Here is a 25,329-nt window from a genome sequence, read left to right as displayed (position 1 = left end):
CCCAGACACTAGTTAGAAATGCTGGAACTCAGACCATTATGGACCTTGGAAGTCACACTCACCTAACAAACTACCAAGGGTATCAGTGTCTGAGAAGTATGGAGAGACAACAGACTAAGTTATATAGTCACTAAGATAAACTGAGCATTACTGTAGAAAGAGTTCAAAGTAAAAATGTAAGAAGACTTGCAGTTAAAGTAAGGGGCAGGAATTGAGGGTGAAGCTAAGTATTTCATTTCTTCTGAGTCATTTTAGATGAATACAAGTCTGGTATTAAATCCTATCAATTTTGACCCAATCAAACTAACTTCCTTTACATTCCTATCCCTTTTATGATTCAAACAAAGCACTGGTAAGAGAATCTCAAAAGGTTCAAGGGGGTCAAAGTGTGATGGAGTTTTCTGGCAGGAGGTGACTCTATTACTCATACTTTGGTTTCCCTTTCCCAACTCATTGGTATTCAAGAACAGAAGTTAGGTTTTTAGTGAAATACTGATTTTACAGGTATGCTAAGTTCCTACAGTGATAGTTATTAAATTATTAAATATTTTAATATAGTTTAGACTAACTCTGTAGTTGTTTTTTCTATAATTTATGACTTTCTCCTGTTTGAACTGTTAATAAGCAAAAAGTTATTTCTTCCAGTTGATTCTTTAAATTCATCATCTTCTCCATTTTCTAATTATGAAAATGTTTCCTTAGTGTCAGGTTTACAATCCACAGAAGATTTATTTACACTGGCAGATATGCCTTCTCTCTAAGGGCAACTTGGGAATAAGTTGCAGAGACAAGATGTGCTTGAAAGGAAAAACCCCAAGGCTTTAATCAGGACAAAGAAATAATTCAGCAAGCCAAGGACATCACTGTGAAAGGATCGGTCTACCAAGGTGTGATCTTCAACCTGGGAGAAGGGGTGATTTGTACACGTGAATCAGTGTTCCCATGAGTCCTAGTTAGCATCTGAAGCAGATACCATTCTCAACTGGGGTGCAGGCGCTGGAGAGGGAGGTGTAATCATTGGAGCTTGCCTACAGCACAGAAGTAGTCCTTTTCCGTTCCCCCTGGCCCCACACCTCTCCCATTCATGGTGCTCTGATTTATGTAGTCATTTTATTGAAAGAGCTTTTCCATCAGGGATCATGGGATGTCCCCAACTCCTTTAATATCCGGAAGAAGGAGAGAAGGTGGGGAGAGGACTGGAATCAGAGAATAAAGCGGACTCCTCAGGATGACTGCTCAGAAACATGGTTTCTATATTATCTGTGGATAAACTTTTAAATGTATTATCATTAGTTGTATGTACGTGTGTGAATATGTGAGGCATAGGCATATATGCTACAGCTGGTGTGTGGAGGTCAGAGGAGTACCGTGGAATTGATTCTGTCGGTACACCTTCGTGTGGGTCTCAGGGATTGAACTCACATTGTGTAGCAAGCTCCTTTACCCCCTGAGCCATTTTGCCAGGTGTATTTTGGACATTGTCATCTTCATCACTACATCCAGTATCACCAGAGTGCCTATCACCGTTAGGTTGCGCTTCTCAGTCCTTGTGTGTTGAGGATTCATTTCAGTTTTAGAGATAGGCACTATCTTTGCTGCCTCTTACAAAAGAGTTTAAGACTTTGTGTATGTTGAGCTAGTTTTATAAGAAAAAAAAAAGCCAACAATAAACCCACCATGGAGCAAGGGCTTCAGTAACAACAACTTTGTCCATTACTGCTTCCCTGTTGAGTGGCACTTCCTAATACCAGACTATTAATTCCGTTGGCATTGAGAAATCTGGATTTCTCCAGGATGGAGGTCAATGGTCACGTGACCAACAAGCGTGTCAATCACTATTCATGGTGAACCCAGGCTGAGCCTACCTCGCTGCTCCCATCGCAGTCCTCCAGGACAGCTGTGATATTTTTGATAGAAACACACTTGCCCAAGGCCAGATTAATAAGCTAGGAAGGAAAATACAAAATGAGCATTAAGGGCTGTCATTTCTTTAATATACAACAAAACATTCAGACACATTTAGGAAATAGAAAGTAGAAGACCATAAGATTAAAAGATAGTCACTAGATTAGCAAAAGTCTGCACTGCGTGATTTTCTTAGTCACTTCTCTAACAAAGACACAGTGTGACCCTGTCCCAGCAGAGCTGTCAGTTTAAGCCTGTGATTCAGCCACAGTGGCAAGGAACATTAGGGTATCCTTAACTCTTTGCTGGAATGCTGAATGCAAGTGAGCAAAAGTTGGAATAGATAGTAGGGATTTCGGAGGGGGAAGGCTTGCATTTATCGCAATGCATATTTTAAAAGTCCATACTTTGAATTTCAAGCCAAGAGTTACAGGCTGTGCTCCTCGGCTGACCTCTCTGAGTTATCTGATCGCTTAGGTACTGAATCATAGATAAATTGAGTCCTTCAGAGAACAGCAGATTCCAGCTAATTCCCTGGCAGACTCTTTCTAATGACTCAGTCAAGCTACGACTCATTACAGGAAAGTCACGAAAGCTAAAACAGAGCCAAACATGAAGGCCCTTTCTGGCAGACTGGAGCTTTTAATGGATTTACAGGGTCAAATATGGAGGAAGGTTTCTCTCAGTCACCGTTTAATGCAGACAGGGTTGATTCCTTTAGCGTGCTGGGCAGGACTAACAAGATGGTAGGTTAATAATGCAATTTATTATCTGGTTTTTAATTTACTGGGGGTAGAAAGGCGAAATTATATGCATTCCACGAAAACCGGATAAACTTGGGGGGTTTAGTGAGCGTGTTTGTGCTCTTTCAGCTTTTAGGGTGCTCGATACGGAGCTCCTGTTCTGGGGTGCCACAATATTAGAGGCCACATTGGCCACAGGGGCATCCGATTTTGTAGCAGGGTGTCTAGTGGGTTAGTGTGTACTTGTGAATGCATAGCTGAGCTCGAAAATAAGTAGGGAGTCGTTTGTGGGGTCATAAATGCAGAGAGAAGCCCCGAGAAGGATTACTGCGATCTTGGTAAGTAGGAAGAATGTCCCCACAGAAACATATGGGGATGGGTGTGGGCATGTGGGGTGCGTGGGGTGCGGGTATGAGCAAGTCAGATCCGAGTCTGAGCTGTTCCACACAAGACCACCCTTCCGCCAGTGGGTTCTAGGAAAAGGGATTGACCCACTAGCACAGGGAGAAAGCATGGAAGCTAGACTCTCTCTGGGAATCTAAAACCTCACACTGACCGTTGTTTGGGTTTGAAATGAAACTGTAGTCTATCTGGTAGGGGTGGGAGCCCTCACAGACCTTCAGAGAATATAAGCGAACATCGGCAGTTTTATTGGTTGGACATTTCTACAGTGTCTGACACAGGAGAACACGAAGTGATTCTAGGAGGACAACTCTCCATTTCAAAACAAAACTCTTCAAAATGTTCTGTTCACAGATCAAAATGACAAATACATACACATTTACCATCAGGAGGAGGTCTGAGCAGGGGTAGCATAGAAAACGGAGCAATGGCGCTCTAAGTTCAGGGAGCATGAGCAGACACACAAGGCATAGAACAATTCTGCAGCTCAAAGAAGAAAATCAAAACCCTAATTGTTCTTTGAATCCAAACAGAGAACTGAGTTCCATGTCCTCACGTCTCATTTGAGAATCCTACCACAAAATAAGTTCGGAAAACTCTGCCTCCAACACAGCTAAACAAGTTGCCTATTCTAGAACTTCTTAGAATCTTCCAGAACGGAGTTTTTGGCTCAGGTCAGTGTTTCCTTTCCCAGATCTACTGACTCCCGGCTGTACAACTATCATTATGCAGAGTGTGGTTTGGGAAGGCTTAGTTTGTCCAGTTTTGTCGTTTCCATTCTTTTGTTTTGATTTTAAACTGTTCCTTCCTGCAGGCCTTGGAAGGCACTCCAGGCTGAGGGAAAATATCTCCTACCTGGCCCTTCACGCAAACTATTTTACTTCAAGTAAAAATAAAAAAAATCAAGTATTGAGTAGATTTTATACTTTCTGTGTTGAATTATTTCATTTTCCAAATGTCAAAGGTAGAGATTTCCAACACTTACTTACTTAATCATTAAATCTCAGGATTAGGTTGTTTGCTAACGATATACTCTAATTTAAAAAAAACCCAGTGATGATGAGGGTATTTATTGATTGAAAATATTATTGACTTTATGAGAAATCCCTTACAATAAAAATAACATTAATTGGACATACATTTTCAAGGTGTACAGGTTAAATGATTGGAAAATCAAGAAACAAGTAGATTTTATTTTTTGAACCTTTTTTCCTGATTGCCACAGTCTGCTGAATTATATTCAGTTTTAATTGGGGAAAAAAAAATGCCCTCAAAATTGTAAAATGCTAATTACACGATTGTCAGAAGAGGAAACGGTATCTTCCTTAATATTTGTCTGCATGAGGCAGGAAAGAGAAGGGAAACACACAAAAAGGGTCTGGCGAAATCTGGTGAAATATATACACCGCATTTTCATACATTGGGGTGCAGGCATCTGCAGGCGAATTCTTTTGAGCAGAGCTTTTCAAAGATCGGTGGCAATTTACAGAGGAATCCAACGGTAGTTCGACTGCACCCTCTGGTGGCTATAGTTTAGTAATGCTACTGCTCAGATTCTCTGGAGAAATTTATTGAGCCTTTTGGTGGTCATCCTTGTTTGGGGGATGGAATTTGAAGATGTAAGTGATGTGTTTGATGTGTCTAAGGCCAATATGTCCTTTCTGTTTAGTTATCTAGAGTGGCTGATGTCTACTTTGACCTACCCCAAATCCTGCTGAACTGTTGGGAACTGTTCACAACACTGTGTTATAAACAAACCAGGTAACATGTATTTATTGGCTAAATTTTATAAAATCAGAACAACTATTCAGAATGCTCTCCTGTTTTTAATACCCTCCCTGGATTCCCATAGCAGGGACAACAGCATCAATGTTTTTAGCGAGTCCTCGTTATCAGGAGATTTGACAGGCTGGAAGGGGGCTGGATTTCCACATTTATTTCCTAGGAAGAGACAGAGACCAGTGTTCTACTGACGATCAAGTTAGAGATCTTCTTGAACATGGGGGCAGGGAGATGAATGAAAATGTAAAAAAGTGAACTAAGAGACTAAACACAAGCATAAAGATGAGCTCAAGCGGAAGACTAGCTTGTCACAGGCTTACAGGAAACTGCACTCCTGGGTGCACAGCAGGCTTTCTTTGCCCCAGGGTCTCAGCTTCTTAGAGTTTCCCTTTGCACTGTGTTCCATTCAAACTGTTTGCTTCACTTTACCCTTTGTGAAAGAAACCTCCTTTCGTAACTTGACTATTTATATTATTTCCAACATCTCTACAAAAGTTTGTTAGATCCCAATTAAAGCTTCTATTTCCCCCACATTTAAAGCTTGCGTTCAACCCTGTCAAAGAAGGAGGGCAATATAGAAAGAAAATTACCCACAAGGATCTACATGAACTGATTCTCGCTTCTCTACCTATGTTTCGCCATTTATCCCCTGACAGCATCCTTCACCTTGCCAGATCTTGATTGCCACAGACTGTACTGAGTTGTGTAGGGGTTGTACCTCTACCTTTACTCTCTCAGAGATGGCTGGACCCTGTGTCATAGACCTGGCTTCTCATCTTCTGACAGGATTTCTTGACAGCATGCATTTAAAAGCCATCAGCACTGCTGGCCTGGTCCTTCATGAGAGCCATCATACTTTCACTTTACCCTTTGTGTATCCATACTTTGCTTTCGTATTACCCTTGTTCTCTAGTCAGTGTCAAATTCTGAAGGAAGAGATGAAGCCTACATCCTGACATACGGCCTGGTCTCTTGTGTGCAGTGTAGGTATGTGATAGTTATCAGTCATCATGACATATGACAGATTTCCTCAGATTTACCTCTAACAACTCTCATCCATCTATACTCTCTCTTAGTGGTACTTGTGCCTGCTGGTTAGAGGACAATATGTCATTCTTTTCTAAGCATGCTTGAAGGAGTTTCTGTTATCTCAGCAAATGGCCACGGCAACTTACCACACCACTAGCTCTTACAACAGGCGCCTTCAAGTCGGGAAAGACATTGTCCAAGTACCACTTGAAACTTTGGCACTTCAGCTTCTTCCGCAACTCCCTTTGCTGGGTGAGGTTGCCCACATCCAGCCCTTGGTCTATGAGGTGATCCCCGTGGCCATAGAAGAGTTCCTTGTACTCATCGAGCCAGACCTCAGCAACCCGCACCAGATTCCGTTCCACCGTCTTCATGCGGTCCTTGGGGAAGGAGTAGGGATTGTCATTTCTGAATATGTGGCCCACTCTGGAACAGGGAATGATCTCGATTTCACCACCACACATCCAGACCTGGAAAGGAGTCAGTGAAAAGCACTGATTATCAAGTGATGGGTCACAAATCACAGGCAATTAACAATGCTACAGAACTATCTGGAGATACTCCATCCCCATACCCACACCCTGTCTGCTAAGTAGTACTTGCTACTTAGAAAAGCATTTTCACAAAAGAAAAGAAAATCCAGCAGGCTTATTTAATTTTGTATATGGTGAACTGCTTTCTGATCCATAAAGTAGACTATTTCCCTTTCCTGAGCACCTAAGCAAAATTCTCTTTATCTCTTTTCTAAAGAACTCTTTATAGAACCCCAATATATAAAATATATCACATTGCTTCTGTTTGGATTGAATCAGGGAATGGTTATGGATATCTATTTGTTCACCTTCCCCTTCCTAGGGAGACCAGTAGGCTCTTGATAACCAATTCAAAATGGTTCTTGGTCAAGACCTCCAAAGTTACACCCATTTGAAGACAGACTACCCAGCCCCATTGAAAAGCTGCTGTAGAGTTCTATTGTTCCTGTTAAGGCTTCCCTGACAAGAGTCAATGATGCTGTAAGTCATTGCATACACAGTCTCCAAAGAGGTTATAGCACACACTTAATTTGCTGGTGGTCTGCACTAGAGGGATTCTTCCTCATTTGTATTAATTAATATTACCCATTGCATGTATTTCTATGGCTTCCAGTGTATTAGAGAGCTATTCCAAGAGAGCCACTGTATGTCACAGATGAACCCCAGAGTAACTTCTATTAAGTAAGAATCCCATAGCTTTTATGCAGAAAAAGAAATTTCCCATGATTAGACATAAAAACACTTTTGTGAAATATTAATTTCAGTAGTTTTACAACAGTGGTTGATTCTTCCAAGTTAAGTCTGGGAAATGAACCACTCAATCTGTAGAACCTGTGCTATGGTGAAGTTTCTTCTCAGTGGCAGTCAGATGTATGACTGTACTGATAAAGTGAAGCCACTTGAGAATCATAAACGGTGAGTGTGTGTGTTTGTACGTGCATGCGTGCATATGTGTGTGTATACCTGTGTGTATCTGTATGTCTGTATGTGGTGATGTTTGGGTTTACATATATGCGAAGTGCACAGGGTAACAAAAGGTATCTTCTTTAATTGCTCTCCACTTTCATTTTTAAACACTTTCTTCAACTGAATGGGGAACTCACTGATTACACAGATCACCCTTGGCTTACTACCTGAGAGCTGAACTCAGATCTTCATGCTTGTGAGCCAATCTCCTTAGCAACTAAGTAAACTAGAATGGTAAACTTAAAAAAAAAAACACAACAACAAGGAGAAACAATCAGTAGTGGATACCTTGAATGATAGCTCCATATTTTCTCCACCCCAAACATCAAGACCAGGGTCATAAGTTCCAAGTTCATAAAAGTAACTTTTGTCAATGGAAAATAATCCACCTGCCATGACTGGGCACCTACAACCAAAAAGGATTGTGTTAAACTTTTATCCCATGCAACTTAACTTCTAGAGTCGGGTTCTCTGTGTGGCTATGTGAGAGTTTGGGGACTTTTCTGGATAGGTGCAGGGAAGTCTTAGAATGTTTTCTGAAGTTTGGCTTCAGTAAAATGCTTTTGGTTCATGGGGATTAAGCCTGATTAGGACTGCAAAGGACATGGGCAGAAGTATGATTCTTATTTCTCAAGTATATTCTGACTCAACCCCTGGGGCTGTTGTGGATTTCTCTGGGTCAGGGCTAAACTGGATACATTATTGAATTGAAGGGTGGGGGTAGCAAACTAGCTTCTCAGGAAACTTTGCTCGCTTTGATAATGTCTTGAATAGAGCTATAATTTTTTATATTGTTTTTCGAGACAGCATCTCACTACTGTAGTCTAGATTATCCTTAAACTTGCCACCCTCCTGCTTCTGCTTCTGGCTTCTAGTGCTAAGATTATAGGTGTGTACCATCATGTCTAATTGATTCCTATAATTCTTGCTGGTTTTCAGAACAATAGAGTATAATTGTTTTAAAAACTTATTTTCCGTCTTTCCAAAAGAACTTGGGACTGCTGTCTCATCTTCAGTTTCACCCACTTACCTTATTATATCTGTTTCTTTAATTCCATTTTTTGCAACAACATCTGGAGGGATTGTTCTCCAGCCAAAGTTCATGGGCCAGGTGAAGACACCTCTTTGGAAGTTGTCCACTGTCATGTAACTAATTCAGAACACACCAAACAAATGAAATTTGCAAATGCACTTTTCAAGATTATTTGTGTCTCTATTGACTTCACTAACACAGCTTGGTGACCAGTTCAGGTATGAAACACTTGATGATACCTATATGATTCTGCATCATCACCTCTTATAGATATGATCCACATGAGTGACTGGCTGGTAAGATCAATTGTTTCAACTTGAAATCATATCTCAGTCTATAATGGCCATTTAAGAAGAAGAAATAGCAGCTTAGAATAACATGTAGACTTTGCATAAAGTCTATGTGGGTTTGACTAGAAACCTGAGAAAAATAAATATTTGGGAGTTTGACTGACTAGCAAATGGGATGAATATGATGATGATCAGCTGGATTTATTATCAGGTAGGTAGGTATTGGTGTATTGGTCAGATAGATTACTGAATTGATAGATTCTGAACCCAAGATATTGATCATGTCTTTTCACTTCTTTGTATGAATAGGTCATGCTTCTTAGGTTCTAACATAGCACACGTGAGGGCCATCACTCCGCTACTCTCTGTTGTTAAGGGATGGTAGTGTTACCTCATGTCCTTGTCATTGATGACTTCAATTACTGGACAGGCGACTTTCTTTCTATTTAAATAAACTCTCTCCAGAAGGGGTTCCAGCCAGCCCACATTACATTCCACATGGGAGTCTAGGAATGTCAGCACATCACCTGTAGAGTTAAAAAAAAAACATTGGAAAAATCCAGTATGATATGGCAAGTGAATACACTTCATCATGAAAGGTGTGAGGGATTGTTCAACAGGCATGACTTTGAACATGGGTGCCTTCTGTTCTCACTGAGTTCCTGAGTTAAGGGATAGAGATTCTGTGGAATCATGACTAGCAACAATGGACAAGCTAGTGACACTCTTGCTTCTTTGTTACTATAATATATGATGACTAAAGCATCTTAGGCAGGAGACAGTTGATTCGGTTTAAATGATGCAATTACCACCCACTATTGATGGAAGCCAAGGCCTGCTCAGCCTGCTTCCCTATACAACTTGGACTGGTGCCCAGGGATGGCACCACTGGTTCCTCCCACATTAATCATTACTTTTTTAAAAAAATGCTGCACAGACATGCCCACAGGCCAGTCTGAGAGACACTTCTTCCTTTGAAGTTCCCTTCATTCTCATTACTGTTTTCACTGACCACTCCGGGACATGAGTGCTCAGTTAGCAGGTCTTACCAGGTCTTACCATGTCTTACCATGTCTTGCCATGCAGTGCCTCTGCTCTGCCAGGTGGTCTTATCTGTTTCCTGCTACAAATGTGAAGTATAGATGGATTATAATTCCCACTTAAGAGATAAAGATTGGAGGAACAAATAGCTAGGGCACCGTTCCAAAGTAATTTACCTCGGGTGCCATGTAATAGTATAAAACAACTCATTACATAGCTCACGATGGGGCTCCAAATCTGCATTCCCTCCCCACATGGCCCAGATCCTACCTAGTTGATATTCTCATTCATCTGTTGCCAGAACCTGAGGGAAATAGCACCTGCCTAAAACATATTTTGGAATTTTATATTGCTTTATTTGGGGGAAGAGGAGACTCTCCTACGCACGGATACCACTGCTCTACTTTCCGATACTTTATTTTAAGATAAAATCTCAGGATTGCGTTAGAGAAGAAAGTAAGGCGTTCGTTCTATGCATAGCTGGCTCCCGGTAGTGTTTCTAATTGTGGTGGGATCGTCACATGTGAGGCTGTGCTGATGCAGAGAGGCTGAAGGGCATGAGGGAATGGGGAGAGGGGTGAAGTACACACAAATAATAATAATAAAAAAAAATCTCTTTGAGCTTTACCCTACTATGTGTTTCTACAATCTACCCAATACTCACTCTTAACAAATGGCTAGTGCTCCTTACTGTGTTTTTGATGAATTGTTTAAACTCAAATTCAGACTAATTTAACTCAGTCTTGGTTTTAACCTGGCATAATTTTCTGGTTTCTGGAGCTGCATACTGGTAATTCTGGTTTGTTTGGAGATTGAGTTTATGAACAATGGCAGCAGTTAGAAGGAGGAGGAGGAGGAGGAGAAGGAGGAGGAGGAGGAGGAGGAGGAAGAGGAGGAGGACAACAACAACAACAACAACAACAACAACAACAAGAAAAACAAGGAGAAAAAGAAGAGCAAGAAGAACAACAAGAAGAAGAAGGACAAGAGGAAAATTTAAAAATGGCCAAATTCAAGTTACTCAATGTGCCAAATACCCTTACTCCTTTGTGACCATGGTATTCCATCCCATGCATGGACTCTGTTGTATCATCAAGTTGTTAGTGCTAGACCATTGTATTTATGGTTTCTAGATGAACATGGGCCTGGCTTTCTATTTAATTTTACATAATGGTTTTGAAGTAATACTGAGGCATTTTAAACCTGCAGCAGGAACAGCCTGGAATGTGTAGAATGATGCCCACTCATGCTTTTCAGGAAATCTCGAAGGTCAAGAGTTTGACTTTTCTTGTTGGATAGTTACTTGAAGTAGCTAACGGAGTCTAGGAATGCTAATGGCAATGTTGAGAATTTTGCTGAGGGACCTATCATGGAGTGATTGAGAATCTGACATGGGACTCTCACTGAGGATTTTCCCTGCGCTATGCCCAACCTTTCTTTGGTGAATAATTCTTAGTAATACATTGTTGCTCTCCTACCCATAGAATCTTGACATCCAGGTTGTTCCTTGGGAAATCTCATGCAGTCAGCATCTAACTGATATAACCTTTGTATGTGCACTAGACTTAAAACCTGAGCTCAGAGGGCACCATTGTTGTCACTAATGGTAACTGGTTAGCTCTTGAGTATTTTGGAGATGATCCTTTCAGATTCCAAAAGTAGCTAGTTAATCCTTCAGGGAAAACAGTCTGGATTTTATCGTTCTGTGTCCTTGACTGTCTAGCCCCATCCATGTAAGATGCATGCCTTTTTTTTCCTGGGTGAATAATTTGAGGACAGACATGGCCATGTAGACACAGAACTCAAATTCTCAATTTTTAGCTCTTTGTTTGTCTGAAGCATTTCTGAGAATATTTCTGCTTAGCATCTTGGCTAATCTCTGGTTTTTAAGCAGTCTTCAGGTTTTACTACAGTTTCCAACTCATGGCTGCTCACAGGCCTGGAGAACACTCAGGGTAATGAGAAAGATATACTGAGTAGGCTAGCCCATCTTAATCAAAGACAATCCCTGAAGTATATTCTTGATGAAACAGCATGAGTCAGGCTTGCTTCCAGAAGCAAGGATACATCCTTAACCAGGATGCTGCCAACACTCATGACATAACCTTCTGCTTTTCTCTATGTCCTCAGATATTAGCCATCCAATAATGCTACACAAAGCATCATACTCAAATCATGCATTCTACAGGAGGTAGGAACATAGAATGAAAATCAATGTTCTCATTCTTTAGATCGATTTGATAATTTATGAATTATTTACTGTTTAAAATATTCAGTGATCTCTAGTATTCACAAGGCATAACACCATTCTCGGGTGTTGAAATTGGTTATTTATATATAATAGTGTAATATTTCCTGCATATTTTCAACGATCCCTGGATCACTTATAATACCTAATCTTATGTAAATAGTTGTGATTGCGAGCCATCTGGAGAATAATAACAAGAAAAACCACTCTGAGTGTGTTTAGTATAGATGATTTTTTTTTAAATATTTTAATCCAAAATTGGTTGAATCCATGGATACATAAGGAGGGCTTGTTGTACACATGTATATACATATGTTATTATTTTGTGTTAAAATGAACCTGTGGTTTTCTATATCATTTAAATTTTTTATCTGAAGTAAATTTGTTTAACTGTGATTTATGATGGGGTGGTCCTACAAAACTTGATGACAAAAGTGTCCTCTTTTGGTTCCTTGGGCAGAACTTCTTACTAGGAGCAGAGAGGAGTGAAGATAACACATAGCCTGGGTTATCCAGATGGAGGTCTGGGAACATTAGGGAAGCACTCAGTAGGTATGGTAGGACTGTTCAGTAACATAGATAGGGAGATAGAATGTACTGCAAATGCTATTTGAGGAGGTTTCTTCTGTGGTCACACATGTATTTGCACATGTGTCTAGATTGTAATGTAAATTGTCTATTTCTTAACAGAAACCTTTGTCAAAGAGTGTGACAATTACCACATCGGCACTGAGTTCGTGTTCTCAAGGGTATGGATGAATGTGGGACACAAACTTTAAATTTTTACATTTGGATTCACTAAACTCAAAGGCAGTATTTTATGGCGAGAACTGTAACCAATCGCCACTGTTCCTAACCAAGTTCACTGAAAGAGAGTGCCCCACCCCATACCACTGTCTAATAGTTGGACTAGTTAGGAGGTTAATGCCAGCAAACTTTGTTCTTTGTGTGGGATGGGAGAGACCTCATGGATAAGCATAATGGTTTTCACTCTGTAGTCATTAGGTTTCTCCTCATGGGTGTCTAATTTTCATTTTAAAGTCAATGCGGGGTACAAAGAACTCACTGTAGTGCCAGACCTTCTCCTCCAGTTATGGCCCCACGATCCATCAAGTTGCTTTGACTCCAGTTCAAGGCATTTTATTGTTGTTGTTGCTGTTGTGTTTTTTGTTTGTTTGTTTGTTTTGTTTTTGTTTTTTAAAATTTTTCTCATTTCCCTCTAATCATGGCTTATCTGATGGTGCCTCCTGTAGCCTCCATGCCCAGTGCAAATTATGAATCTGACTCTTCTTCCAGCCGCCCTTGCTCCTCTCTGGTACAGGACAACTGTAATAGCCTCCTAACTGAATTGTCTACTTGGTTCCTCTCATCTCTCTCCTATCCATTTTGTATATGGAGGCAGCCTGAGCTTTTAAAATGCAAATCAGACAATTTAGCTTCTCTTCACTGACCTTCGCTGGTTTTCCAGCCTGGCATACAGAACTGTACAGAAGTTTTATGTTTGCCTTTTCCTCCAAATGAAGCTCTTACCATTCACCTCTCTGGTCAGTTCTCATCAGGACATATGAACTCCTTCTTTGCTTTGGAAGTGTCCAACTCATATCTGTGCTCAGCACTTGCACATGGGAATATTTTTCAGCCACATGTCAGCCGATAAGTTTCTTTTCTAAATTTTATTTCTTAACTATCATAGTTTTACATTATTCATAGATTTACTTTACTAAGGAAATTAATCTTGGAGGGGCATTTAAATTTTCAGTCTGTCAGGTGCAGATTTTGAGGGATAAGCAATATTGGTATAAGTGATATACATGCGTAGAATTTCATAATGAAATATTATTTTGTCCAATGAACGCATGGTAAAAACTAAAGTTACTGCTGGGCACAGAGCTCATTGGAAACCCATGTACTGCCATGTATAAGACCTTGGGTTTAATACTTAATATCATAATTGATAAATGAGAGTAATACAAATATAAAATATCTTAGTTACCACCAATGTTGCTGTGATCCAGTTGTTATTCACTGACAGTTTCTAATATAAAGTGTGATGGTTAAACTTAGTTGGTAACTTGACTGGATCAAAAATCACCCAAAAGGCAATCAGCTAGGTATGTTGTTAGGCAATTTCTTTATCAAGTTAATCAACGTGGGAAGATTGACCCTATATGGGCAAACAGTTTCCAGGGAAGCCCACATAAAAGGAAGAGAAGAAGGGAGCTTGGTTTTTGCCTGCTCACTCCACTCTTGTTAGCAAGGTTGTCTACTCTGCTGCTTTATTTCTTTGCTAATATCAGGACCTAGCTTCTGAGTGTAGACCACTCTTGTGTAGCAGTTTCCTTTGATATTAAAACCTTCCATCTTGAAGGGAAACTTCTTAAGAGAGGATGTTACAGGGAGGTAAAATAGTGGTGTTCTAGTTGGGGGGGGGTTCTTAAAATACTGTAGGAAAGTTTTTTAAGACAGGAATTAAACAACTCAAAAAGCTTCAGGAAGTACTTGAAATTGATTAGATTCACTAGGCCCCTCCCCATCTGTATACCAAAGTATAAAGATAGAAAAGACTGCAAAGTGGAGACTCAGACAAATCCAGCTGCCTGGAAAAAGCAGAGGCCAAGTGAACTGTCTAAAAGAGACAAAGGCCAGCTGTGCTGCCTGAAGAGGCTCAGATCAATTGAGCCACCACAAAAGGCCACTCTCCAATCTGTTAAGTTCCCTGCAGGCTGTTCAGTGTGCTCCAAGTTCCTAGCTTTTGTCAGCCATCCCTCATGCTGGGTTGAGCTTTGGTGATACAACTTTCTTTGAGGGTTTTCTGCTCCTGTAAGTAAACTCTTATCTCAAACCTGTAAATAACAATGATAAAACTCATAGGTTCATAAACTTGGATTTCGATAGTATCCATCCTTCATGATCTCCCTATCTGAGGTGAGTAGAGTTGGTGTTTTATCTTAGTAATAGTAATACAACAGTAAAAGTAATACAACAACAAACCACTCTTCAGGAATTCTCTAGACATTCAGTGGCAGACTGGGATCATTGAAACGGTCAGCCTCATGAACTGTGTTCTGAGACTCTTCTGTGTGTGTCAGCCATTGTTGGACTACCCAGACTGTGTTGTATAAGACAGCCTAAAATCTCCCTTTACTAGACATTCACTCTACCAGTTTTTGTCATCTAGAGAACCCAGACTAATACACAAAGGGATCAGCACTGTTAGCAAACCAATGGGATGATAAGAACACTTTTGGGGTCTAGTTACAAGAAAATAAGACTCTCATCAAAATGTATTTTCTCCAAGCTGATAGAGACAGGCAGTGCCAGAGTTTCCAGAGGGAGAGTAGTCACTAAATGCTCATAAGCAATATAGATAGAGTATAGTAAATGAAAATGCAGACTCTGGACTCGGGTGTCTGGGTGCAGCTACCTACATTCCCACTGACCAGCCTGAGAGAATGAGAGGACCAGAACCAGAGTTTCAGGGGCATCTGAAGGGTAGAGAAGGTTAGGGGAGGGGTAGGAGGAGAGGTGGAAAGAAAAGAAGAAAGATGAGGGAAAGAGATGGGATCTGAATAAGATCTCTGTACTACACACCAATGGCAGCTTAAAAAAGAAGCAATAGAGAAAAGCAGTTTTATAGGCCCTCATTCTAATAATTGGTACAAGCAAGGAACAATAGTGTATATTAAATCCCTGTGTAAAATGTGTGAGCATTAGGTTAATCTTCTGAAACACAGGATTAGCCCACAAGTTACTTCCACCTCCCAAAGGAGAGGTCTAGTTGTTAGTATCTTAACTCAGTGTAACCAAATAGTGGAACTGTCTAACAGTATAGGAGAAAGCAAGAAACAGGCAACTGTTGTGACCTGAGGATGGATATATATATATATATATATATATATATATATATATATCTCACATGCAAATCATTTATTTATCTTATAGGTAACATGAGAACTAAAAATTCAAAACATGGTCAAGTTTACAAATATATTGCCTGAAATATTAAAATAATGCAACAATATGTCAATGCAAGGTGTGAGGTAACTAGACTGGGAAATTAAAATAACTAAAATAACCAATAGCTGAAATAACCAAGAACGTGAAATATAAAAAGATCTTGAATTGAAAAACACTGGGAATGAGCTGGAGAGATGGCTCAGAAGATAATAGCACTGATGGTTCTTCCAGAGGTCCTGAGTTCAATTCCCAGCAACCACATGGTGGCTCACAACCAACTGAAATGGGATCTGATGCCCTCTTCTGATGTGGTACAATGTACTTATATACATAAAATAAATAAATAATCCCTTAAAAAGGTAAAAAAAAAAAGAAAAATACTGGGAATAGTGAGAAAAGTTGACAAGAACATTCATAAGTATTTGCTGTTTTTCAATATAAAAGTATTTAAGAGAATCTCCCTACCATTTTCTGTAACATCCAGGAAAAACTCAAGTATATAGTGCCATGGTGTTATGCTCTCTCCATATCCCTTTTGAAAGGCTCAGAAAAAGCAATTAATGTAATCTCTCTCTCTCTCTCTCTCTCTCTCTCTCTCTCTCTCTCTCTCTCTCTCTCTGTATCTGTGTGTATCTGTGAAATTTCATGTCACAGGGCTAGAAATTAATATTCACATAAGAAGAACATGTGGATATACATTCTTTCATATTCTGTGTTTGTTTGGAAAACATTATAAATTAAAGCAAAATTGTGATGAATGCAATATGGGCTCGGGACAGTTTCTTACCTGTTGCATTCTGCGCCCCAGCCAGCCTTGCTCTGATCAAGCCATGTCTCTCCTTGAGGCGAAGAATCCGAACTTTTGGAAACTGAGACATGTATTTATCCAAATTAGCTTTCAGGTAGTCTGTATCAGGGTAAGAAGAAACCCAAAGTACTTTAATTGACTGGGTTTACCAGGAGCATTTTCGCAATTTCAACTCCAAAACTATGCTGTCACTCTCGTCAAATTTTAACTTTGAGCTCATAATTTTATTTGATGTCATCTTACTGAAAATATTTTCCATGGGTTCAATATTCTAAACAAACCAATTTCTCAAATCCAAGATAGAAAGCTGCCTGACTTGAGTGTATAAATTTGAAAATTTGTAAGAAGACAGTACACATTTGGTTGGTTAGGAACTACTGTCCCCGCTGACAAGTCTCAGTGATGAAAGAGTTAATGAGTACATTTAAGGATCATTAGACAGAGCGGCAACTAGAGCCGGTTTGAAGAACTTGCTTGGTTGAGTGACTGTGTCTGTGGGCTGTTTCCCGGCATGTAATTCTCACCATGGGAAGGAAACCAGCCCTGACTGGCTTGTGTTCAGCTCGAAGAGATCAGCCTGAGGTGTGGTGTGACTGCGGTTATACAACTCTGCCTTGCTCTTAGGAACAGGCCTGCCTAATCAAATTTCAGTCCTGGCCCACAAGAGATTTAGTCATAGGACTTAGGACTTCGCCTCATCTTAGAACATCTTTGCTTCTTAGTGGGGTGCAGAGGGGCTCAGCTAAGGAACATTATAGAGATGTTTAAGGATAGAGGTACAGTCACTTCTGTGGCTATTGACAACTATACCAGGTAGGAATGGCTTCCATATTTTCTTTCTTTTTTTGAGACTGAATTTCACAATAAACTCCAGGCAAAAGTTGAATTCTTGATTCTCCCACTCCTGCCCCTAGGTACTATGATTACAGATGTGTGCCACTATACTGATTTTCCTGGAATATATTTACAGCATATTTCTTTCTTTTTTTTTTTTAACTTGAGTATTTCTTATGTACATTTTGAGTGTTATTCCTTTCCGGTTTCGGGCAAACATCCCTTCCCTCCCCCCTTCCTTATGGGTGTTCCTCCCCACCCTCCCCCATTGCCACCTCCCCCGACAGTCTAGTTCACTGGGGGTTCAGTCTTAGCAGGACCCAGGGCTTCCCCTTCCACTGGTGCTCTTACTAGGATATTCATTGCTACCTATGAGGTCAGAGTCCAGGGTCAGTCCATGTATAGTCTTTAGGTAGTGGCTTAGTCCCTGGAAGCTCTGGTTGCTTGGCATTGTTGTTCATATGGGGTCTCAAGCCCCTTCAAGCTCTTCAGTTCTTTCTCTGATTCCTTCAAGGGGGGGTCCCGTTCTCAGTTCAGTGGTTTGCTGCTGGCATTCGCCTCTGTATTTGAAATGTTTACAACGCATATTTCTTACAAATTGTGTATGTGGGGTGTGTGTGTCGGGTGTGTGTGTGTGTGTGTGTGTGTGTGTGTGTGTGCACGCGCGTGTGTGTGTTTCTTAAAGAGGACCCAGAAATTGTACAAGACTCAGGTTCCACAATAACAAACAAAAATAAACCATGAAAACAAAAACTGGCTGTGCTCCTCATCAAAGGGCTTTCTTGCTTGGTGGCTCGCTGCTACTTCTGTGTATGGTATCCCAATCACTTAGCATTCTTAATTCTCTTCTGGCATCCTCCTGCTGCATGAGTTCACTGTGGCTATGGTGGTAACAACTGGGCAAAGACAGCACGCACATTATCATGCCTACAGATCTAGGTTTGGTTGTCTCTAACATCATCTCCCATGTGCTGTTTTTACTATGTCCCATGTGGGACATTTTGGGAATTCACATTGTGGTCTTGCTGGGCCTAGAAGACTTCCTACACACAGAGATCCTTGGGTAATGCAAAGAGCAAAAGTCTTCACTATAACAAATGAATATAAATGGAATCTTAAACACTGGGGAAGCTTCTGCTTCCAGCCTTCTCTAGAATGGCTATCTCTTTGAGCCTTTGAAAATGTGTCCTCTCCAAGCTTTACTGCACACACATCTTCCTTCCTCTTTAGAGGCAGCTGAGGGATTTCCATTTCTTTGCTTTCCACAGAGTTTAACTTTGGTTATTGACTAGAAAAATAATTCTGTGAAGAGGGTGGAATTTGCTTGTTATAGTCCATGAAAAATGAATTGTCCATCACCTTCTGGACTCACATGACCACCTCAGGGAGTGGCAGGATGAAAATGACTCCTGGGAAGCAGGTAGGTCCTGATGGGAATGGCTAAAACATTCAGCACCACAGACCCCCAGATTAGCAGTGATAATCTTAAAAGTAGATATGTGGTATGTTCAAATGTTTTGCCTCCATGTACATCTATGCACGGTAAGCATGCATTGCCTGTTAAGGCCAGAAAAGGGTGTTGGATCCCCCTTGGAGCCACAGTTACAAATAGTTTTGAGTGTGTCAGTGCAGTGAGTTGAACCGGGAATCTTCTAGAAGAAGAGTCAGTGCTCTTAACCGCTGAGTCATCCCTCTTGCTTCAATTAGTAATACACGCGTGGTGCTTAGATTCATACTTTAATGGCTGCAATGAAACAGTAGCTTGGTTCTTATAAAGCCAGCTTCGTTAAATAGCCTGATAAACAAAAGTGCTCTCGCCTACCATAAAGCTTTAGCTTTTCAGGAAGAATCCAAGAAGGTTTTCTTACCTTTGGTGCTGAAATCATCCACCAGCAGAATCTCCTTGATGAGGTGCGGAGGGGAGCGGTTGAGGACACTGTGCACAGACCTCAGGAGAGCAGACCACACCTCATCCACGAAGCACATGATGATGCTGGTGGTTGGGAGGTCGTTGTGAACTAGTTGCTCTGCACACCTGGGCCAGGATATAAGCACAGTGCAAGAGATGTGCCACAGAGATCACAAAGGGGCCCGACTCATCTGTACACACAGCATGCACACACGCACACACACACTCAAATATCTACAAGTCCCCTGTTTATATGAGCACCATGTTCATTTTGTTGTAGGCGTGGGCAATAGCATTTGCTGAAAGAACCATCATGGCAGATGTGAGGCCTCCTGAGGAGGGATAACACTGTAGTAAAAAGGATGGGGTCTTGTAGGTTAGACTACTTTAATTCCATGACCAAGAAATTAAGTTCAATAACTTACCATGCCTCAGTTTTCACATCTGTCAAACAAGATAATGCTCCTCTTAGAGTTTCAGAGCCCAGCGATCTTCATAGAAACCATTTAGTACAGTTCCAGGCACAGACATTTACAGAACAGGAGCTCTTACTATCATTATTAAATTCTATACCAGAAGAGAGCATTCTGTGTTATTTAGTGTCACTAAGTAGCTTATGATTGCCTGTATCAATAACCATCTGCCAAATGGCAAGAGAGATATCCTTCACTCACTCAGCATATGAAAGTATTTTTTTTTGCACAATGCACATACACCAAATCATTGCACCCCTTCCCACTTCTCTGTTTGAACGTCTCTTGCTGTGACTGCTGTGGAGAAGCTATACTTGAAGTCATTTTGTTGGCATGGAAATGGTAGCCAGGCTAGGAGGGAGCAGGTGCTTGGTGGGCTGCTCCTGGCCATGGTCTCCTACAGGCTCTGCAGCTCATGACTACCTCATTGTGGCATTTTCTGTACCTGGCTGTTTCACTGTCACAGGGCAGCTCTTTGTGAGACTGTCCAAATTGTATTTACCCTTTTGCGAACACACCTCCTTTTAGTAAAGGAATAATCAGTGGTGCGTGTGAATAAATACTTAAGTACTCTACCTTATTTCAGTGCAAAACTCTGACCTCTTTCCCTTTTCAGGATGAATGGCTGAAGTCTTGGACAGACTGGCTCTTGGTTATGTTGTTAGTAAGTTCCAGATCTGGGACTGAAGCTCTGGTCTAACCTGGCCTCTAGAAGTAGCCATAGAAGTTTAGATCCCTGGAATAAACATAGCTAGCCGCAGATGTAGCATTGGTGGAAACCAGAGCATCTGTCAAGTACCATGGCTCATTTTTGTTACTTTAACGAATAAGACATAGATAAAAGTAAATGCTATACTTAAACCAACAATATTTGCTTGTTCTTTGTTTATGGTTGTCAATGTACTGCTGTGAACATAATTTAATTCAATACCATGGCAATTGCTTGAGGTGCAGTTGTGTAATATATTATCAAATACTTCTTTAAATGATGCAAAATGAAGCACAAGATGATCAGTGACTCACCCAGCATCATTTCCCTGGTTACCACGTCCATGAGACTGCAAAATGATGTAGTTTTCATTTTTTTGGTCTATGGTGATTTTCTGTACTAATAGAGTTTGTAGAGTTTGGATTGGGAAGCAAATAAACATATGGTTGCATATCACTTAATTACTGGCTTGAAGAAATTGCATAACTTCTTTGACCTTTTATTTGCCAACTACAAAGCATGGATTAAAAACTTGTCTTGATTAAATATATATCTGATACAGAGCTTGATAATAAGAAGAACAAGCAAACTTACTAAGGGTCTCTAATTTCAGTCATTTTTAAAAGTGATTGGTTAACAAAATGTACAAAGGCTTTGGAAAACCACACCCAACTTCAACCCCAGAAAACAGATGCAGAAAGTTTGCATGGAAATTAAGATTCTTTGTCATAAACAAGAAACCAAAGAATAACTCACAGTTCATTGACCCATCTGTTTGGGAATGTAAGTTCCTACAGTAAAGCTAATTTGGTCTCCTCATAATATGTGATTTTAACTTAAAAAAATATTAGAGGGCTAAAATGAACGTGTGCTACATTTTCAGGTGCTGTAAAGTCAAAATAACACATTTCAATCAGATGTCTTAATCTGATTCTAATGTTAATGTAAAATAACAGGCTGCCTAAATTAATCTTATTCTGTACAAAGAGCACCTGCATTGGAATTTCTGTAAAGTCTGAGCATTCCTGACTATATTTAAGGATTATATTAATTACCTGTGGTTGCTATAACACCTAGGATTTCTGCTCCAAAGTTTCTCCTAATGTATCTGTCTTCTCTTGCATTTTACTACGAGTAGAATAAAGATACCCGGTCACACCTTCAATGCTGTGCTTGCTACATTCCTTAGCAGATGTCCAAGTTCATCACCTCCAATTTCTGTTCATTTTAATGTGTTATAAGACACAATTTAGTTAAGCTCTCTGGCACTCTGTGACACACATAATCCTCTTCTCCGGTTCCCAATCACCTGATACTGAACCCCTGCAAGCAGTCAGGAGAAACAATCCAAGCCCACGTTTTTTAGTGATATCTTTTGATGACAACATAAATGTCCACAGGAGTGATAGAAACATTCTCTGCAGAGTGCCTCACTTTTTTCTGACCCTCACAAGTATCCTTAGTGTCCACATTGTTTCCATTGACATCTTCAAGACAAATATTTCAGGCGTTTCTATCATGATTGCCCAAATTCTGCCAGCCTCTGCCTTATATTTAACAATTACAGGTTTTGCTACACAAAATTCACGTTTTTGTTATGTAAGGAATTGTTGCAGACTGGGAAATAGGAAGTAAATACATCTTTGAAGGGATATGTTCATCAGATCACCCCACGAGCTTAACAACTCAGAGGAGGAAATAGCCGTTCTTTTGGAGGGCAACATATCTCTGTGGTTTAAATGGGGGACTCCCTCTCCCCCTAACTCAAAAGTAGGCCTAGTTATAACTCAGAGAAATGCTATGTTAGCCATTTACTCTCTTGTTTCTTTCTCTCCTTCTTTCAAAATCCATCTTTGGAGCTTTTTATGTTTACAATTTTTGCAGAAATCCATAAAACATTAATTGTAATAACTTTCCATGAATTAAATGTTGTTAATAATAAAATCTAGAAAAGAATTAGAACAAGGAAAGTCACCAATTGTAGGCTTGTCAAGGTTTAATAAATATTGCAGTTGGTTGTATAATCAGTAACAGTTGAAGGACAATTTGGGAAACAGAAAAGGTAAATTCTGAAATGTATTTTATACATTTATATAAGGCAGCTTATATTTCACTTCTCAGAAGCTGTGTTGCTGAGCAGTGAAGACTGGTGTGAAGAGACTATGGTCCACTGAGAAGGGACAGGGTGAGTCTATTATTGGGATAATTAGTCCAAGTCAGATGCAGGAACAGACAGAGCTTTGGGACTATTTTGTACGAAATCTTAAAAAAAAAAAAAAAGACAGCAAACTAGCTAGGTGGGAAGGGGGCAAATTCGTCAGCCTCTTCTCCCTTTCCTGAGGGATGGAGTCATATTTGTGGGTGTAAGGGATGGCTCAGATAGAACTAGGAGCTGGCAAGCATGTCAATGACTGTTAAAATTACCAAGGGGCAGTTTCTCCTTGCAATGATCAACCTTACTGACATGTACTATCTCTTTAAGTCCATCTCGGTATCTTCCCCGTCTCCTGAGATTTCAGACTCTTGTAATATTCAGCCTTTGCCCAGTGGCTGTTTCCCTTCCATTTCTTTCTTAGCTCACCCCTGGTTCTTCATGACCACTAAGCAGGTGATTCCGAGAGCTGGGTCTGCAGCTTTGTCTCACCAGTGAGCCCCAATCCCCAGGCACTTGTGGATGGCTGCATCGGGTCATTTGGGCATTAGATTCAATGTTGCCTGCCCAGAGCTTTTGTCAGTTGCCCTGCCACTGTTCTCTCATTCTGTTAGCTACCTGAATTTCTTCCACAGCATCCATTTGTCAATTCTATTTCCTTCTCTTCTACATCCAGAATTCTGGAATGTATGTCAAATGCTTTGCTCCTGTATCACCACAAGCTCCTAAGAGTCTTGCACACAATAAATTTTTAATAACATATTGAATGGATGGATGAGAGGACCGAGATTTGGAGTAGAACTTAAATTTAAAGCTTGAGTGGCAAGAGAGAATGTATTTTCCTTTGAGACAGGGTGGCGGTGCAATAACAAATACAGGTAACTTTGTGTGGAAGGATTAAAACCTACATTTTTGTTGGGTGATTATTGCACAGGACTTGTAGATTCTAAACTGTTTATTATGATTTTTTAATGCATGGATATTTGTCTGCAAGTATGTCTGCTTACCACATGTACAAAGTACCTGTGAAAGTCAGAAGAGCATGACAGTAACTCTGCGAGCAAAGTTACTGGTGGTGGTCCGCTGCCACTATGGATGCTGAGAATAGAATTACATCTTGGTCCTCTGGGAGATGAGTCATCTCTCCAGCCCCTGGACCTATAGATTCTCAATACCTAATTTGTGTAATATAGTCATGTAGAATCAATATATAATTTCTTTACCTCCCAAAAATGTATTTCTATTCGAAAATGTTAAACTTTAGTTGTGATCCCTTCTCCTATGATGTAACTGGAATCAAGGTTTCCAATGGGGAAACAGCAACAGGTAATTTGCTTTGCTTTATTGGTATAAGATAACTCAGAATTTTCTGGAATTCAAAGGAGGACTCTCTCCTAGATATACATTTGGAAAGCATTCTTGTGCTTAACACTGGGCAGTGTTAGGTCACACACCCTTTTAGAAACCCGATCTTCTATATCAGTAAACAGATTAAACATGTGACAAGTGTGTAACAAACCAGATTTGTTTGTTTGTTTATTCACAGGCATAACAGGTCAAACCAGACAGCTCTCGGCATTACTAACACTTAATCCAGGTATAAGTAGTGACAGCCATCCAACTTCATCTAGATTCTATAGGTTGTAGAACCTATTCAAATTCCTCTCCATTGGCCCAAGTAAAGTGAATTATCTTTGCTTCTGAGTTTTTCAGAGTCTTGATTTCTGATACTTTTGTAGGAGAGGGAATTGCTAATGAAGTCTCACATCTTCATGATATTTAGTTTTGGGAACTTTTTTGAGATTAAGAATTTATGACTTATTTTCTAAATGATCATTTATTATACAAACTGTGTGTTTAGAATCTACAAGTCTGGTTCTCTGCTTAAAATTATGTAAGTTCTTTTGCTTAGGGGAGTCTTGGTTTGAACCACTATAGCAATCCAAAGACTCCAGATTATGTGGAACTCAAATGTGAGGAATTTCATCATCCTGGAAGAGGTGGTGCATAACCATGGTAGAACAAAGGCTCTGGATGGGAAAGGACAAGGAAGTTTAGTCCTCTGTGGCACTGACTGGCTGCCTGAGCATCAGCATAACGCTTAATCTTCATCATTTCAGATCATTCACTTCTAGGATGAAGACAATGATGCTTGCACCATAGAACATCGATGCATGTCTCATGAAACAATGGATATAAAAATACCAGGCAAGCCTCATGCTGAAAAGTCTGTGTGAGAGCTCGAAATATCTATCTTGACTCAGGTTCTGACTTGAAGCACTGGCCAGTCCCAGACAGTATTTGATCTGAATCTACCAAATGCTTGCTCATTTATCAAGAGACTCCAGTGCTGATGGTTTACCTCCTCAGCTTCTGTGTGCTCAGTCCTTGGCCACTGACTTGATTTGAATGGAGTCTATCAAATAGAGAGGCCTTCAAATCAGAACACTGAGGGGGTGATAACATTCTTTCATTTCTATGAATTTTTCATTTTATTCCAGCAGAGGCAAAACAC

The 25,329-nt window shown here is 40.3% G+C and overlaps 1 protein-coding gene across 1 annotated transcript in view; it reads right to left on the bottom strand.

Moving 5' to 3' along the window:
• The window catches only part of Galnt5 (polypeptide N-acetylgalactosaminyltransferase 5), a 40,746-nt gene that overhangs the window by 4,936 nt on the left and 10,481 nt on the right, over window positions 1-25,329 (bottom strand). The window contains exons 2-8 of the mRNA XM_032903316.1: window positions 19,440-19,606; window positions 16,717-16,836; window positions 9,075-9,210; window positions 8,391-8,510; window positions 7,649-7,766; window positions 6,008-6,331; window positions 1,866-1,946 (exon numbers count right to left, since the gene is read on the bottom strand). Coding sequence (XP_032759207.1) covers window positions 1,866-1,946; window positions 6,008-6,331; window positions 7,649-7,766; window positions 8,391-8,510; window positions 9,075-9,210; window positions 16,717-16,836; window positions 19,440-19,606 — 1,066 coding nt within the window. The remainder of the gene's footprint in view (window positions 1-1,865; window positions 1,947-6,007; window positions 6,332-7,648; window positions 7,767-8,390; window positions 8,511-9,074; window positions 9,211-16,716; window positions 16,837-19,439; window positions 19,607-25,329) is intronic.

The sequence above is a fragment of the Rattus rattus genome, chromosome 5, assembly GCF_011064425.1.
Source record: "Rattus rattus isolate New Zealand chromosome 5, Rrattus_CSIRO_v1, whole genome shotgun sequence".
Classification (NCBI taxonomy): Eukaryota; Metazoa; Chordata; class Mammalia; order Rodentia; family Muridae; genus Rattus; species Rattus rattus.
This window is presented reverse-complemented; position numbering and strand designations above follow the sequence as displayed.